The sequence below is a fragment of the Phoca vitulina genome, unplaced genomic scaffold (genome assembly GCF_004348235.1).
Source record: "Phoca vitulina isolate PV1807 unplaced genomic scaffold, GSC_HSeal_1.0 scaffold2, whole genome shotgun sequence".
In the NCBI taxonomy this organism is placed as follows: domain Eukaryota; kingdom Metazoa; phylum Chordata; class Mammalia; order Carnivora; family Phocidae; genus Phoca; species Phoca vitulina.
In genome coordinates this window covers 40,980,073-40,999,207 of record NW_022589705.1, presented here as the reverse complement: position 1 = coordinate 40,999,207, position 19,135 = coordinate 40,980,073, and the positions used below count along the sequence as shown (strand labels likewise).

The following is a 19,135-nucleotide window of genomic DNA, read 5'->3' as shown; positions in this document are numbered from 1 at the left end:
AGAAATGAATCTAGGAGATGTTGCAAACAATTTGGAAAGTAACACTGACTGAATAACTTGGCAAGATTTGCTGTTTCTTAAAAAAAAAAAAATTAAAAGCTAAAACCAAAAGAACAGGAGTATATACATAATGACATCATTGTAACCTAGATGACAGTAGTAGGACTAGATCCTGGACAAGAAAAATGATATTAGGCAATTGACAAAACATGAATATAGTCCATAGATAAGTTAATAGTATTGTATCAATGTTACCTTCCTAGTTTTAATAATTGTACAATGGTTATATAAGATGATAACATTTGTGGAATGGGTAAAGGATATTCAGGAATAATTTGTAACTTTTGTACCGTTTTTTGTAATTTGAAATTATTTCAAAATGAAAAAATCAAAGAGAAGGAGGACATATAGATACCAATTATGAAAAAACAAGAAAAAAGAAAACAAAGGATAGAGCAAACTGGAAAAAAAATAGAAGATAGAAATAGGTCCAATTCTCCTAATAAATATAATAAATATAAATGGACTAAATAGGTTGGCCCAGCTATTTTCTATTTTCATGATGAACATATAAAGCGAAAAGTCAAAAGTAAAAGGATGGAAAAACATTAGGAAAAGTTTAACTAAAATACAGCTGGTACAGCTATACTAATGTCAGACAAAATAGAGCATGAGGAAAAGGCATTATTAGAGAGAAAGCAAGTAAATACATAATGATAAAAGGTTCAGTTCACCAAGAATATGTACTAATTTTAATCATATAGGTAGTTAATAAAATTACCTTAAAATGCAGAAAACAAAATTTGATAGAATTCAGGAGAAGCAAATGAATCCACAATTATAGTGGAATATTTTAATAGTTTTCCCTTCTTAGTTAAGTAGACAAAGGGAAAATAAACAAAAATAGAATATCCTACTCTGTTCAAAAACAGAGTATTTGAATAACAATGAAAAGTTTGATCTAATGGACTTATGCATTATCATATTTAGGTTTTAACAAACACCAAAGAATAGGTAGTAGCCAAAATTGAAAATAATTCTCCTTATAAAAATCATTAAAGTTAAAAGTGGCTGCTTCTTATGGGACTGCCACAGCACTCTTAACTACTCAGTACTCGCAGCATTGCTCATCTTTCAATTTAGAGGAAATGAGTAAGTAGTCCAGAAAGGGTATGCGTCTCAAACACAATGTTATTACTTAATATTAACTAAATGGTAGGAGGAGACTGCCAAACTTCATAATCTCCCAAAATAAGGTATGTTGAGCCCATTTTTTAGTATGGTCAGAGAAAGAAATTATACTAATCATTCTAAAAGGAAAAATTTTATATTGAAGGAAGGAGAGGTATTTCTCATCCTTTATGAGGAAACAGGATGCAACAGGAAAAGGCATTTCTCATCCTTTATGAATTTGAATATATGCTATTATGTAAAAATTGGTAAAATAGATTAAGATAATCCTAAATAGAAAAATGGAATGATTGAAAAGTAACAGAAAATATTACTCGATAAAAAAAAATGAAAGCAGTTTTTTATCCTGAATTGATAAAAATTCATGCCCCCCCAAATATTTTCAAGAATATCAATACAATTTTTGGCTGCTTTTTAAATTAGCCATTTTATTAAAGCAAGTATAAGGTAACTGGTTATGATTTAAATGAAAGAAATATGGGAAAATGTTATTTTTATTCTATTTCTTCTAATTATAATGATTTTAGGTAAATAAGATACTCTTCAGTTTCTACAGTTTTTTTACACATCAGAAATATTAAAAATAAGCAGGAAATAATAGAATTTTATGTAAAATGGGTGGTTTCATAATATTTGGAATGACACAGGGAATGACAGATTTTATTAGATTTCATAGATTCAGATAGCTTAATCTAATACAACCATATCCCCTTGCACATAATTTAATTATTACACAGTGAAATATTTACAGTTCTCAGGAGGCATCATTGTGAAACAGAACGGAAACTAGACTTTGAGGAAACAGAACCTAGAAATAGTACCAGCTCTGTCACTTTTGGATTATGTGACCTTGGATAAATTACTGTAGTTTCTAAACTCACTTTCCTCATTGTAAAACATTAATAAGAAATTAAATTGTTACAATGTGACATCATCTAGCACTGGGATGGCTAAGACATTTTAATTTTTACAGTACATTGGTTGTGGCTGCACAAAACATTCACTTGAGAGGGAAGTCAATCAGGACTCAGTAGGATTTATGAATGATGTTTTCCAAGGGTTCAGTCATCCCTTGCCTGGAACAAGATAGGTGTTCCAAAACTCGCTACTTCCTCCTTCTCTTGTTCCAACTTTTCCTTCCTTCTACATATTTAATATAAAATATGGCTCAATTTAAAATTGAGCCAATACAGACTTCAGATTAAACAGAAAGGTTTAAATAAACACATTTTTTTGCTCCCTCTTTGCATCCTAGTACCATGATCAAAAAGGAAAATTAAAAAAAAAAATTCAAAGACAATGAGAAAGAAAGTATCAGTGACACCAAAAATCATTTGGAAGCTAGACTAGCACATGGATGAAAGGTAACTGACATCCAGCCACTATGAAGTTGAATATTAAGGTTTGATGTGAACAAGCAAAGAAGAAAGCAGACTCACAATGTAGAACACTAAAAAAGGTGGGGAATTTGAAACATGGTTTTAAAAACTGTTTGAAAGTCATAATTAGATTAACTGATCATTTGGCAACCACACATAACCAGGTGACTCTTTCATCCATTTGCTCTTAAAGGAGACTAAAGATTCACCCTCTGGAGAAGTTAAACCATAAAAATTATGGACTCAAGGGCACCAGGTACAGCTAAGAATGGTGGGGTGGGGGGGTGACTGAAAATGGGACGATGAAATGAAAGTCCTCATACCAAGTTGAGAACAACAGCAGGTACTCACATATCACAGGCAAAATATTGGAAGAATCTTCTTCTGAAGAAACCCCATACTACAGGTCCCTGAATAAAGAACCTGGACCCCACTAAATTATCCCACATTAATGCTTACAAGTCAATAAAACCCAACCACATATATGAACAGTGTTTCCAAGTAGCATTTCAGAACCCTAATCTTAAATATGAGTAAACAAACAAGGATTAGCAGCATTTGTCACAAAAGCTGTAAGAAGAAAGTAACTTAGGGGAATAGGAGACTATACCATGGAGAAGAACCATCCACAATATATATATAGTATAAATATCCTCCAAGATGTACAGAAGATACTGCATCTATGAACCCAATATAGCAGAATTTTTAGAAATTTGATTACACAATTTTAAAAATATAAGTAGAGGATAAAATTGAGTAAACACCCCAGAAAAGAGAACAGATATAAAAAGAGATGGGGAAATAAGGGATAAAAAGTAAGAAAGTTAGAGGATCAGTCCAAGAGGTCCACCTGAATAATAGGAGTCATAGAAAGAGAATACACAATGGAGAAAATGATGAAATAAATATAAGAATAATGTGTCAGCAAGATGGCAGACTAGGAAGTCTCACACCCTTATTCTCCCTTAGAAACATCAAATAAATAACTACAGAATGACTAACATAACTTTAAAGGAGCTCTAGAAATGAATAAAAGATTTACAGCAACTAGGTAAACACCCAAATAAGAAAAAGTCACAATCAAAACCATAAGAAATTTTGTGACATTTTTACTTGCCCTTCCCTACTCTCTCCCCAGTGTGGGGTAGCACAGTCAGGAAGCAGCAGCCCATTTTTAGTTTCTCTCCCTTAGGATGGAAAGAGAAGAATAAAACTTGTTTGGAATGTTCAAGCTTGTCCCTGGGCTGCCTAAAGGACTGGTTTGTCTCTCTCAAATCCTCAGGAGAGGAACAGCAATATAGTTTAGATATCAGGCTGAAAACCATTGAAGGCAGTAATGATACATATTACGTGAATTGCAGGGGAATTGCAGATCACAGATTCCTGGGAGAAAACAATTGAGGGCAGAGAAATACAAAAGAAAATCTAAGTCCCCAAAATGAAGCTGGGGAGAGACTCTGAGAAATTAAGACATTTAAAGGAACCTGGGGAAAATCAAAAGAAAAGAAAAAACCATACACACACTGACCCAGAGGGGATGCCAGCCCAGAAAAGACCTAAGAAGACCTTATGCCTTGACCCTAAGCTAATCTCAAGGTTTAGGGGTTTGCTAAATAGTGAAAATCTTCCATGCAAGTCTGCAAAGATTGAAAGAAGTAGCCATTTTCAAATGTCCAATTTTCAACAATCACAACCAGAGAAAAAAATAGGGAAACAAGGTCCATTTAAAGAAACAAAATAAATCCCCAGAAACTGCCCCTGAATACACATATCAGACTTACCAGATAAAAAACTGTATTTATTTATTTTTAAATTTTTATTTTAATTCCAGTAGAGTTAATATACAGTATTATATTAGTTTCAGGTGTACAATACCGTGATTCAACAATTTTATACATTATTTGGTGCCCATCAAGATAAGTACTCTTTTTTTAAAGATTTATTTATTTATTTTAGAGAGAGAGACGGAGAAAGAGAACGGGATGGGGAGGGGCAGAAGGAGAGGGAGAGAGAGTCTTAAGCAGACTCCACACTGAGCACTGAACCCAATGCAGGGCTCTATCTCACTACCCTGAGATCAAGACCTGAGCTGAAACCAAGAGTCGGACACTTTAACCAACTGTGCCACCAGGCACCTCAAGATTAGTACTCATAATCCCCTTCATCTATTCCACCCATCCTCCCACCCAGCTCTCCTCTGGTAACCATCAATTTGTTCTCTCTAGATAACAGCCTGCTTTTTGATTTGTCTCTTTTGTTGTTGTTGTTCCATGTGTTTTGTTCCTTAAATTCCACAAATGAGTGAAAGCATATGTTATTTGTCTTTGCTTATTTTGCTTAGCATTGTTCTACCTCCATCCATGTTGTTGCAAATGGCAAGATTTCATTCCTTTTTATGGCTAAGTAATGTTCCATGGTATGTATGGATTATCTTCTTTATCCATTTATCTATCAATGGACACTTCAGCTGCTTCCATAATTTAGTTATTAAAAACAATGCTGCAATAAACATAGGGGTGCGCAGACCTTTTCAAATTAGTGCTTTCATATTCTTTGGGTAAATGCCCAATAGTGGAATTACTGGATCATATGATAGTTGTATTTTTAATTTTTTGAGGAACCTCCACACTGTCTTCTACAGTGGCTGTACCAGTTTGCATTCCCACCAATAGTGCATAAGGGTTCCTTTTTCTCTACATCCTCACCAACCTTTTGTTGTTTCTTGTGTTGTTGATTTTAGCCATTCTGACAGGTGTGATGTGATATCTCATTGTGGTTTTGATTTGTCTTTCCCAGATCATTAGTGATGTTGAACATCTTTTCGTGTTAGACAAAAACTTTAAAACCACTGTTTTAAATACGCTCAAAGAGAAAAAGGAAAACATGGGCAAATGCTGAAAGGAAATAAGGGAAACAACATATAACCAAAATAAGAATATAAATAAACAGATAGAAATTATTTAAAAGAATTAAACAAATTTTGGAGCAGAAAAATATAATAACTGAATTGAAAAACTCACTAGTGGTTCAACAGTACATGTAAAAAAAAGAAAAAAATCAGCAAAATTAAAGATGGATCTTTGAAATAATAGAGTCTGGGGAACAAAAAGAAAAAAGAATGAAGAAAAGTGAACAAGGAATAAGGAACTTACAGCATACTATCAAATGGATCAAAATATGCATTATGGGGGTCCCAGAAGGAGAAGAGAGTAAGGAACAGATAATGTTATTTGAAGAACTAATAGCTGAACTTCCCAAATTTGAGAAAACACATACATTTACAAATCAAAGAAGCTCTATAAATGCCAAGTAGAATAAGCAAAATGAGACGCACATTGAGAGACATTATAAATTGTCAAAAGACAAAGATAACGAATCTTGAAAGTCACAAGGGAAAAGTGACTCATTACATACAAGGGGTTTTCAATAATTTGCAGATATATCAGCAGAAGCTTTGCATGCCAGAAGGCAGTAGGAGGATATATTTAAAGTGCTGAAATTAAAACAAAAAAACTGTCAACTGAGAATTCTATATTTAGTAAACCTCTGTGATAATTAATTTTATATGGTAACTTGGTTAAACCATGGTACCCAGATATCTGGCCAAACATTATTCTAGATGTATCTGTAAGGTTATATTTTAGATGAGATCTGCCTTTAAACCAGTAGACCTTGAGTAGAGACAAATAAGGGCATTATATAATAAAAGGGTCAATTCACTAAGAAAATATAATAATTATAAACACACAACCACCAAAAATCAGAGGAACAAAATAAATAATACAAATATTTACAGATTGAAGACAGAAATATAAACATTTCTACAATAATAGTAGGAGACTTTAATACCTCATTTTCAACATCGGATAGAACAACCAGAGAGAAGATCGGTAAGTAAGAAGAGGACCTGACCAATATTATAGACAAATTGGACCTAACAGACATATACAGAACACTATCAACAGCAGCAGAATATACATTTTTCTCAAGTGCACGTGGAACATTATCTAGGATATACAACATTTTAGGCCATAAAACAAATCTTAATAAATTTAAAAATACTGAAATTATTCCAAGTATATTTTCTAATCACAAGAGAACGAAAGTAGAAATCAATAACACAAGGAAAACTGGAAAATTCACAAATATGTAGAAATTAAATGGCACACTCTTATATAGCCAATGAGACAAAAAAAAGAAATCACAATGGGAATTATAAAATATGTTGAGATAAATGAAAATAAAATACAATATACTGAAATTTCTGGGATTCAGCAAAATCAGTGTTAAGAGGCAAGTGTATGGTTATAAATGATTACATTATAAAAGAAGAACAGTCTCAAATGAACAGTTTAACTTTAAACTTTATAGAACTGGAAAAAGAATAAACTAAACTAAGCTAGGAGAAGAAAAAAATAATATCAGGAGGAAATAAACAAAATACAATTATAAAAACAACAGAGAAAATCAATGATCACAAGATTTGGTTCTTCAAAAATATAAACAAAATTGATAAAACTTCAGCTAGAAAGATAAGAAAAAAGAGATAAGGCTCAAAAAACTAAAATCAGAAGTGAAAGAGGGGACATTACCATGATTTTACAAAAATAAAAAGATTATAAAAATATTGTGAATAAATGTATGCAAATAAATTATATAACTTAGATGAAATAGACAAATTCCTAGAAATACACAACCTACTAACACTGAATCATGAAGAGATAGAAAATCTGAATAGATCAATAACTCATAAGAAGATTGAATCAGTAATCAAAACGTTCCCAACAAATAAAGTAGAAGACCAAATGACTTTACTAGGAAAGAAGTAACAACAATCCTTCTCAAACTCTTCCAAAAAATTGAAAATGAGGATATACCTCCTTACTCCTATGAGGCTACATTATCTTGATACTAAGGCCAAAGAAACTATAAGAAAAGAAAACCAATATCCTTTATGAATACTGATGCAAAAATCCTCAAGAATCTATTAACAAATTCAATTAAGCAGCATATTAAAAAGATTATATACCAGGATCACGGAGGCTTTACGCCTGGAATGCAAGAAGTGATACAACATATGAAAATCAATGTAATATACCTTAAGAGAATGAAGGAAAAAACAACATGACTACCTCAATCAATGCAGAAAAAAAAATGTGACAAAAAATCAAAACCCTTTGATGATAAAAACACTAAAAGAAAAAAGTGAAAGAAACTACCTCAACCTAATAAAAGTCATAAAAGAAAAAAAAAACCCACACAGCTAACAACTTATTAAATGGTAAAACACTGAAATTTTTTTCTCTAACATCATAAGACAGATGCCCACTTTTGCACTTGTATTTAATATAGTACTAGAAGTCCTAACCAGAACCTTTAGGCAAGAAAAAGAACTAAAAGACATAAACATTGGAAAGAAAGAAGTAAAATTATTTCTGTTGATAGAGAACATGATCTTACATGTAGAAAACACATCACACACACACACACACATACACACACACACCTGTTAGAATTAATAGAAAAATTCAACAAAGTTACAGGATACAAAACCAACACACAAACATCATTTGTGTTTCTATATAGTAACAATGAGGGATCCAAAAAAGGAAATTAAGAAAATAATTTAATTTACAATAGTATCAAGAAGAATACTTAGAATAAACATAACTAAGGACGTGAAAGACTTGTACACTGAAACCTACAATATGTTGCTGAAAAAAATTAACAGAAATAAATGGAAAAACAACCTATGTTTGTGGACTACAAGACTTAATATTGCTAAACTACTACTCAATTTTTAGTAATCTACAAATTCAATGTATTCCTTATAAAAATCCCAATGGCATTTTAGCAGAAATAGAAAAATTCATCCTAAAATTCATATAAAATTTCAAGGGACCCCAAAGAGCCAAAACAATCCCCAAAAAGAAGAAAATTGTAGTTCTCACACCTCATCATTTTCAAATTTACTACAAAACTATATAGTAATCACAATAGTGTGGTTCTGATATAAAAACAGACATATAGATCAATGGAATAGAATAGAAGCCCAGAAGTAAATGCTTGCATATAGGATCAAATGATTCTCAAAATGAGTATCAAGATGATTCAATAGGGAAAGGATAGTCTTTTCTACAAATGGTGCTCAGGGACGCCTGGGTGGCTCAGCTGGTTAAGCATCCGAATCTTGATTTCAGCTCAGATCATGACCTCAGGTCATGAGATTGAGCCCCACATCTGGTTCTGCACTGTGCATGGAGCCTGCTTAAGATTCTCTCTCTCCCTCTCCCACTTCCCCTCCCACCCCCAGGCACATGCCTTCTTTCTCTCAAAAAACAAAAAAGTCGTGCTCAGAAAACTGAATTCCGTGTGCACAAAGGTAAAGTTGGATTATTACTTTACATAATAAACAAAAATTAACCTCAAATAGATCAAAAAATTTTGTGCATCAAAGGTTACTATCAACAAAGTAAAAAGGCAACCCATAGTATAGGATAAATACTTGCAAATCATACATTTATAAGAGATTGATATCTAGAATATATAAAGAAATCCTACAATTCAACAGCAACAAAAAAGTAAACACTACAAATAGGAAATGGACAAAAATGACTTAAATAAACATTTCTACAAAGAAGATATACATATGGCCAAAAAGCACATGAAAAGATTCTCAGTATCACTAATCATTAGGGAAATGCAAAACAAAAGCACAATGAGATATGACCTCACACCCATTAGGATGGTTACCATTAAAAAAAGAAGAAAAGAAAATAACAACTGTTAGTCAGGATGTGTAGAAATTAGAACTCTTGTGCACTGTTGCTGGGAATGTAGAATGGTACAGCTGCTGTAGCAAACAGTATGGTGATTCTTCAAAACATTAAAAGTAAAATTATCATATGATCCAACAATTCCACTTCTGGCTATACACTCAAAACACCTGAAAGCAAGGTCTCAAAGAGATATCTGTACACCCATGTTCATAGCAGCATTGTACATAATAGCTAAAATATGGAAGCAGCCCAAGTGCTGGTTTGGATAAGCAAAACATACAACTGACCCTTGAAAAATGCAGGGATTAGGGGCACCAGCCCCCTGCACAGTTAAAACGCCATGTATAATTTTTGGTTCCCCAAAAACTTAACTACTAATGGCTTACCATTGGACCAAAAGTCTTATAGATAACATAAAGAGTCAATTAACACATATTTTGTATGTTATATGTATTATATACTGTAAGCTTACAATAAAGTAATCTAGAAAAAATGTTATTAAGAAAGTAATAAGGAAGAGAAAACATATTTACAGTACTAGTATTTATAAAAAATAAATCTGTGTAAGTGAGCCTGCACAGTTCACGGCTATGTTGTTCAAAGGTTGACTGTAATGGAATATTTATTATTAAACCTTAAAAAGGAAAAATATATGTGACATGCTTCCACATAAATCAACTTTAAAGACATTATGCTAGGAGCGCCTGGGTGGCTCAGATGAATGGGTGTCTGCCTTTGGCTCAGGTCATGATCTCAGGGTCCTGGAATCAAGCCCCATGTTGGGCTCCCTGTTCAGCAGGGAGCCTGCTTCTCCCTCTCTCCCTGCCTCTCCCCCTGCTTGTGCTCTCTTGTTCTCTCTCTCAAATGAATAAATAAAATCTTTAAAAAAATAATAAAGACATTATGCTAAATAAAATAAGCCAGTCACAAAAGGACAAATATTGCATGATTCCATTTATGTGAGATACCTAGAGTAATCAAATTCTAGAGAGAAATAGAATAGTGGTTTCAGAGTTTGGGGGTGGGGGAGGATTGGAAGTTAGTGTGTAATGGGCAAAAGTTTCAACTGAAGAAGGAAGATGAAAAGGTTCCACAGATGGATGGTCATGATGGTTGCACAATATACACATACTTAATGTATAGTTAAAAATGCTCAAAATGGTTAAGTTTTATGTTATATATATTACCATAAAAAATACAAGAGAAATACCCAGAACTGAGGAATATAGATTTTCAGACTGAATAACTCCAATAAATTGAATAGAAAAACAATCCGGCCAAGCAAGCAAATATTTATGAGACAAATCAGTGTGAAATTGCAGAACACCTCGTATAAGAAGAAAATGCTAAAAGTTTCCAGTCAGAAGGGAAAAACAATAAATAGACATTCATATACATCCAACTGAGAACTAAATGTCAATGGACTTCCCAAAGGAAATACTGGAAATTAGATGACAAAGCAATTCTGAAAAAATTCTGAAAGAAGCTCTATGCAGTCAAATCATCAACCAAATATAAGTGTAGCATAACAGCATATTTAGGCTTTCAAGGTTTTAAAAAATTTACCTCCTATATACAATTTCTCAGTAAACTAATAGAGAAGGCACTGTATTAAAATAAGAAAATAAACCAGGAAAGAACAAGATATAGAATTCTGGAATTTAGAGTCCATACATAGCATGGAGACAAATGAATTCTCAGGATCACGGGTCTAAAGAGACGTACACCAAGACAGTGATCTAAGAGCAGGTTTAGAGAGTAAGCAGTCCTGATTAAATCAGGAAAATGAAAGGCTCAAGGAGAAATATTGTGGAAAAAAAAAATATGTGTGTGGGTGTGCTTGGGGAGAGTGGTGGTTTGAATGGTATGAGATTTTCAAACAAGGTTTCAAAAAATAGTATAAAAAAAGCAAACATATCCTAATATATTGTGTGGCTCAGCTGTGAACAATATGTACACAGTCATAACAATTAAAACAGTAAATATTAATTTACCCCCAAATAGTAGTGATCTAATTCTATGGGGAGAATAGAGGAGGGAATATATAAGCGTTGTGCACTATGGAGGATTTATAAGAGAATTAAATTGCCATCTTTCACAGTGGAAATTTGTAAATAATAACTAAAACTAAAAAAAAAAGACATTTTAGCAGAATAAGTATGTTACTTGGAAATATAAAACTAAACAGCAGAAGAGTTAGTTAAAATTATTAAATGATATTGTCTTGGGGTACCAGGAACATTAAGTGTAGAGGTATGGTGCATGGAACTACTATTTTTCCATCATTTCATTTTCATTTATAAATCTACAAGTTAAATAACTGGATATAAATAAAATTACCTTTAAATAACAATGTAGAGCTTTATGAAATGTATATACAATACATGAAACTAACGGATAATTGATGAAATATCAAAAGCCACTGACAAATAAGGAACCATTAAGAGATAAAGTACAACAGTTCATATACAAAGAAAATAAAAGGTGATAAAGACACCATCATGAGTTTTTAAAAAGAGAAAGATTTGAATATTTAATAATTAAAAGGTCAGAGAAAGAGGTGTTCAGTGGGTATAAAGTTTCAGTCATACAAGATAAAAAAGTTCTAGGGATCTGCTGTGCAACATTATGACTATAGTTAACAATATTGTGTCATGCACTTAAATGTCTGTTAAGAAGGTAGGTCTCAAGGTAAGTGGTTTTATCACAATAATTTTAAAAGGTTTAAGAGAAAACCTTGAGAAAATTGTAATTATTTCAAATAATTTTATAAAAATGATTATATGATTTTTCTGTGAAAGACAGAGGTAAAGAATGCCATCGATCATATATAAAATTTTTTCAGAAAAAATTCTGCAAAAACAACAAAAAACAAGTACACATTTGATAACCAAAATCTTACTAACAAGATAAATGAATTTTTATTGACAAAACAACTACATTCAAAGCCTGAAGGAAATTTAGTATCATTACTTAATTGAAATTATTTATATTAATCTGATACTTGACAGATTTCCTGAAAGAGGAACCATGCTGACCATACAGCAACAAAGCTATCAATTCAATATGGTTCCTGCTAACACCTGTTTCTCTTAATTCCCCACTTCTGCTCAAAATCCAGTCCTTGATATCCATGAAACAACTTTCTAAATATGTACATTTATAGAATATTAAATGAGATATGGATACTTTTATCTAGATATCTCAACATATATTTCATGGAATCATACTTATAGTTCAAAATTAACATGCCCAATTTCTAATGAATTTATTCTTCATCAAAATATGTTCATACATATAATTTAAAAATTAATATAACTAACCTTTTTGAGTGAGATGTCTTGATTTTTTTGATTTTATACCAATTTCTTTCGTTTTTAATTCATATATAATAGAAGAAACATGTTTTCTCTGTTCTCTAGAACTTTTTAAATAAACAGGAGAATGTATACTCTGTGGAAACAAAATAAAAGCAATGACAACCATGATAATGTCCGTTATATACATTTTAGAGTTCTCAACGAACTCTCACATTTATTATACACTACCATGACTGATTTTATTTTATTTTATTTTATTTATTTATTTATTTTTTAAGATTTTATTTATTTGTCAGAGAGAGAGAAAGCACAAGCAGGGGGAGCAGCAGAGGGAGAGGGAGAAGCAGACTCCTTGCCAAGCAAGGAGCCCAATGCGGGACTCGATCCCAGGACCCTGGGATCATGACCTGAGCCGAAGGCAGACACTTAACCTACTGAGCCACCCAGGCATCCCTGATTTTATTTTTTTAAAAAGACCAAGAAAAACCTGTGAGATAGGCAGAGTTAGGAAAAGATGTAAAGAGCTCCATTGTGTATGATTTTGATAAACTGTCTTTCTTATTTGCTGTGAATTTTCTTTTTTTTTAATTAACATGTAACGTATTATTTGTTTCAGGGGTACAGGTCTGCAATTCATCAGTCTCACACAACTCACAGCACTCACCACAGTACATACTCTCCCCAGTGTCCATCACCCAGCCACTCCATCCCTCCTATCTGCCTCAACCCCAGCAATCCTCAGTTTGTTTCCTGAGATTGTCTTTCTATTAAGAGTTAATGATATACTTTGGACCATGCTTGGAGGGAGATTGAGGGGGAAAGGGACCTGTCAGGAGGGTGCCATGACAAAACAAAACAAAACAAAACAAAACAAAACAAAACAAAACAAAACCCACCACGGAAGAAAAATAAGGAATAAACAAAGAGAAGCAAGATGGTGTTGCCCAGAAAGCCTGAAGAAAGATTTAGGTTAAGAAAGGGCAGACAAAACTATTTTACAGAATACTAAAAAAGATAGTAACATAGAAAGAAAGAGAAATGGGACCAGAATTATCACAAATCTTAAAAGTACAAATGGATCTGGTATATGTGGAAGGAATAACAGAATATAGAAAAGGAGCTTGGTGGAGAGTTGGGGGCACTATCAGATGTAAACTATATAATGTCTGTAAATTGGTTGGGAATGTTTTAATAATTAATACTGTGTTGTCTGTCTTTGTCTTCACAGTCTATCCAGCATGGTACAAAGGATCCGTCAGGTCATCAGGAACCCAGGCTCTTTCAAAATTTATCATCTCTGTCTTACCCTCTATATGGCTTTTATCCTCAAGGTTTATTCATGAGTCAAGATAGCTACTACAGCTCTACACACCATGTCTGTATTTCAGTCAGTAAGAGGGAGGAAAAGGGTAAAATGACAAAAGGGCACAGGCCATGTGTCTTAAGGTACTTTCCCAGAGGTCCTTCCAATAACTTCTGTTTATATCTTATTGGCCACTCATAGTGACAAAGGAGAGGGTAAGCAATGCAGCCTTTTTAGTAGGTACTTTGCTGCCTGGACTAAAATTTGGGGTTTCTTACCAAGAAAGAAGAAAAGGACAGATGTTGGTCAGCAACCACAGTATGCCACAGAGAAAAAAAAATCAGAAGTTTGGGAGGGGATATACATTTGTATTTTGAGAAATGTTCCCAGAATATTATGCTTTCTTTGATGAGTGCCACTGGCCTAAATTCTGAAGGCTCACAAATATGTATCTTCCATAGTATTCCTTTCTGAGGTGTTTGCTTTTTATGTAGTACTCATTAATAACTATGAGCTGTGCTCTTTCACCCTGGAAAATTTCACAGACATCTCATACTCAATAGAATTTAAGTCCTATCTTTCCTCCAAACCTATTATAACTTATTTCTGGTTTTGGTGAATGGCACCACCTTCATCTAAGAAGAGGGGAGTCACATAAACTCTCTAATATGTGATAGCAGATAGGATTTTGAAATAAAAACTTATCGCCGTTATTTCCCCTACCTTGACCTGCCCACTGTCCAAACCTCCTTTATTCTACAATTTAGGAGAGACACTTGGATATGTGTCCGGGTACCCTGCACTTACAATTTTCTGCCCAAATTCCTATAATGCACAAAACAGATGTATTTACATAAATATCCTTGAGTTTCTATCTTTTAAATTTTATATGTGATATTCTCTAATTTATTGAAAACAATTTGTCTTTATGTAATGACTCATTGTGCAAGAATTTTTTAATGCTCATGATAGGTACTAGGTATTATGTAGTCCTGGAATGAATCTCAGTTATTATTCATTACTAAAAAATCCTTCACCAGTCAACTCTTACATAACATCTTTCCATTCTTCGCATGACAAAAATACTAGTTTTTGCTAGAAAGACAAATAAGTAGTAACTTCTGAGCTTATACATTCTCCTTATATTAAATCTTTTTCTAAAGTTTGTCAAGAATAATTATAACATAACACAATATCAACACATTATCAAAATATAACATTATTTTAAGTAATATTGCTTCTATTTTCATTTGGGCTCAGTTCTTTCTATTAAACAAAGTATGACAAAAATAATGTAGACTACTGTTCTCCAACCAAATATTTAACAATCAATTCTAAATGCTTTTTCAACCTCAAATTCATCTATCAGTCCTCTTCAATTAGTCCTCTGCATCATTGTGTTTTCTTACTTCTATAAATTTTGCGCTATTTTTATAACTACTGTCTCTCTCTACTAACAATGCAATTCATCATACATTAAAAATCATCCCAAATTCTATTTCAACCATAGAAATGGACCCTTTAGAATGTAAGGATATGTTCAGCAATCTGTTTCTACTAATACATATTCCTCTGCCTTCCCCGGAACAAATAAAGGAAATTTTTAAAACATGTGTGCATCTATCAAATCTGAGTATCCAATCTCTATCACAAATAAAATTAATTTATAGAATCATTAAATTTAAAAATTAGATACTGAAGGGGCACCTGGGTGGCTCAGTCGGTTAAGCGCCTGCCTTCAGCTCTGGTCATGGACCGAGCCCAGCATAGGGCTCCCTGCTTGGCGGGGGAGTCTGCTTCTCCCTCTCCCTCTGCCTGCAGCTCCCCCTGTTTGTGCTCCCTCTCTCTCTCTCTGTCAAACAGATAACTAAAAGCTTTTAAAAAATTAGATATTGAAATTTAAATTTTTAATATTTTTTTAAAAATTAAATGCATAGCTGGTTAGTTCCTTTCAGAAATATATTTTCTTTAGTTCTCTCACTTATCCTTTTTCATATAACCACATGCCATTCCTTGTCATCATTTAAAATAATTTTCCCTTCCTTGGCTTTTATAAAAGAAGAATCTGTGACAAAGCTTGCATATATGACAGTGAAACAAATCTGGGAAGATGAGCATCTAAAGCCCTAAGTGAACTGAGACTTACACAAGCTACAAAGGTAAAGAAACTGGGCTTTTCTGTGTACATAGTACAAGAAGGAAAAGAAAGGATGTGCCCACTTACTGATATTCAAAATCATAGAGAAGGAAAAGTTATCAGAAGATTTAGGATAATCTAATAAATATCTTGTTTTCGATAACAGAAAGTATATTCTATTAGCTGAAGTACCTTAAGCCTAACACTGGTCCTCAATAATTTTAGAAAATAGTTTTAAGGATGTTTGGTAGCATTTAAAAGAGGAATAATCACCAGGGAGCAGTACAAGTTAACAAGTGAATACATCAGATATAATGTCATTTCTAACAGGGTCAAAATTAATTCAGGTTCAAACATCCTCGATATGATAAACCTTAATTTCAGTAATATGTTCAGTAACATGTTCAGATAAATGTTTTCACAACTTTAGAAAGACAACATGATTAGATGGAGATCAGAGATGTTGAGACATCACATGAGAAAGAGTAAGGATTCATAAAATGATGCAACTTGAAATAAGATCTCTAATGTCATAAGCAGACTTGTTCTTAGCCCTATCATAATCAATATTTATACAAATGATTTGAATAATAATATAAAGGAAATGTTTATGACATTTTTAGGGAGGTGGCAAAAGAACAAAATCAGTTAACACAAGACAGAAATTTTAAATATTTTCAATAGACTGAAACAATCAAATTAAACAGATGAAGTGTAATAGAAATAAATATTACAGTTGGGCAAAATGCATTTAATCACTGCATTACATAATGTAATTTAAAATCATGAGTGATAAGAGGATACAATATTGTAGTTAAGAGTAAATTAAGAGTCCATTGTATGATGACCTTATGCTATATTAAGCATTTTACCTAGAATGAAGAAAATCACACAGTCTTACCATATTAATTTCTGATCAGAACCATAGCTGAAGCACTATGTCAGGTCAGGGCAACATATTTGCAGATGAGGATAGATAATCTGGAATGTGAAAAGAGAGCAGCCTACCTACTGAATTATTTTTAAAGTAAGCCCTATATAAATAAGCCATATTTAAATCCAGAGTAGAAAAGAGGCAACAAAGAGAGATTCAGGCTTCTTACCTCCCCCAATTACCATCTCCTTCACCTTATAAAATGATAGCATTCTCTTGTTCAAACCACAAGAACTTAGAATTTGTTTTCTATTTTATCCTCTTTTCTGAAATCCTATATCTAAGCCATCAGCAAATCTTGACAATTCTACTTCCTAAATGTATTTCAAATCTGTCTACTTCTCTTCCTTTTTTACATTACTTCTCTAGGCTAAGCTATAGTCACCCTTTCCAACCACAAATGGCCTCTGATGGCTTCTGCCTTCACCCTGGCTCTTACAAGATTCAGTTACATTTATCAAAAGATAAATATGATCGTGTTTATTTTTAGCTTTACATTTCCTGATAGCTTTCCAAGGTGGCCAGTCCTTACTATGAGCTGGAAAAGTCAGCAAAATATGGCCCTGGGCCACATAGCCAAATTCATTTCATGCTACCTTTGACTTTATTCATCATACTCCTACAACACTGGATTTCATTCAGTCCTCTGAACCCAACTCAAATAAAACAATCTACTCCATGCCTCAGGTCCTTGTGTAAGCTCTTTGCTCTATCTAGAATACACTCTACACTTTGCATGGCTAGCTTCTCATCATCAGCAGAGATGATGAGAACTTTTATCTCCTCAGAAAAACATTCCATGACAATCTTATGAGAATTAGGACTTCTCCTATTATTCTCTATCTCAGCAACCTATTTATTTTATTTAAAACATTTATCACAGATTTGTTTACTTGGATTACAACTTGGTTTTTGCTTTCTATTTTTTCCTAGAATCTATCTAGTTCACCAGGGTAAGGACTTTGCTTGTCTTCCTTACTCAGTGCCAAGAATGGCCCCTGGCACTCAGCAGATATTCAATAATTATATGCTAAATGTGTAATAATAGTAGCAAAGACAAGTACTAGAAGGAATGAGTGGAGGTTTAGGAACTTTGGTTTTCATCCCCTTCTTCATCATGTACATCAACTTAAACTCTTAATTTTCTAGAGTCTTTTCTACTTTACCATTCCTCAATATGTTACACATAAGAAAAGCATAAACATAACCATCTGGTAAGAATAATTATACATCTACTTGGGCACATCTCTCTACCTGTTCTGTTGTTCTACATAACAATAAGCCAGAGAACCAAAATGGCAATGAAAGAGCTCTCCTTTGATGGTAGTGAGTAGAGAAGCTAGGAAAAAATAATCTATAATAGCTACAAAAGCAGCGAGAGACATGTATACGAATTAATTTCATCTAATCATAAGAAAAAAATTCTCAGAACATTACTGAAAATTGGAATAGATTAACTGAGGCACTATGGAGCTCCCTGTAATTGACAAACTAAATAAGCACATGTTTGTAAAATATCAGATGGATGATTGTACCAGATATTTATTTTCCCCAAGAGAGATGATAATTTACATTTAAAAATTGAGGAGTGGTGACAGTGGTAAGAATTTTCTCTACTTTCTAGACCAAGGGTAAATATTTTATACTAAACTCTTCTGTCTCTGAAAATCAAGATTCATTTTCAATCCTCAACGGTTTGAGTTTCCCAAATTAGCCTAGTTAGTGTTCTATAGACTGTAGTTTTGTTTTCACATTATGTATTATGCAAATCAGAGCCCTTTAACTTTAAAGCGAATTATAAGTCTTTAACCAAAGCAGATTAACAGAGACTCATTGTCATATTATCTATCTATTCCTATACTATTTATACTACAATTGATCAAGCATTTGCTTTGTCTACACTATATATGGTCATTGTAAAGTAGGCTCCATTTCAAGGATGATCTCAAAAACCTCTTTAGAATCATTAGTCCTTTGGTATCCTACCACCTGTTTTCTGTTGTTTTTGTTCCCTTTCCTCTTCCCAGCTAAGACATCATCTTTAAAAGTGCTAATCCAAATCTTAGGTTTTCCATATTTTACTCAAAGGAAT

The 19,135-nt window shown here is 33.0% G+C and overlaps 1 protein-coding gene across 1 annotated transcript in view; it reads right to left on the bottom strand.

The window, feature by feature from the left end:
• LRRIQ3 (leucine rich repeats and IQ motif containing 3) overlaps window positions 1-19,135 on the bottom strand; it is a 196,235-nt gene that overhangs the window by 56,022 nt on the left and 121,078 nt on the right. Inside the window, exon 6 of the mRNA XM_032426072.1 lies at window positions 12,673-12,802. Within this exon, the coding sequence (XP_032281963.1) occupies window positions 12,673-12,802 (130 nt within the window). The remainder of the gene's footprint in view (window positions 1-12,672; window positions 12,803-19,135) is intronic.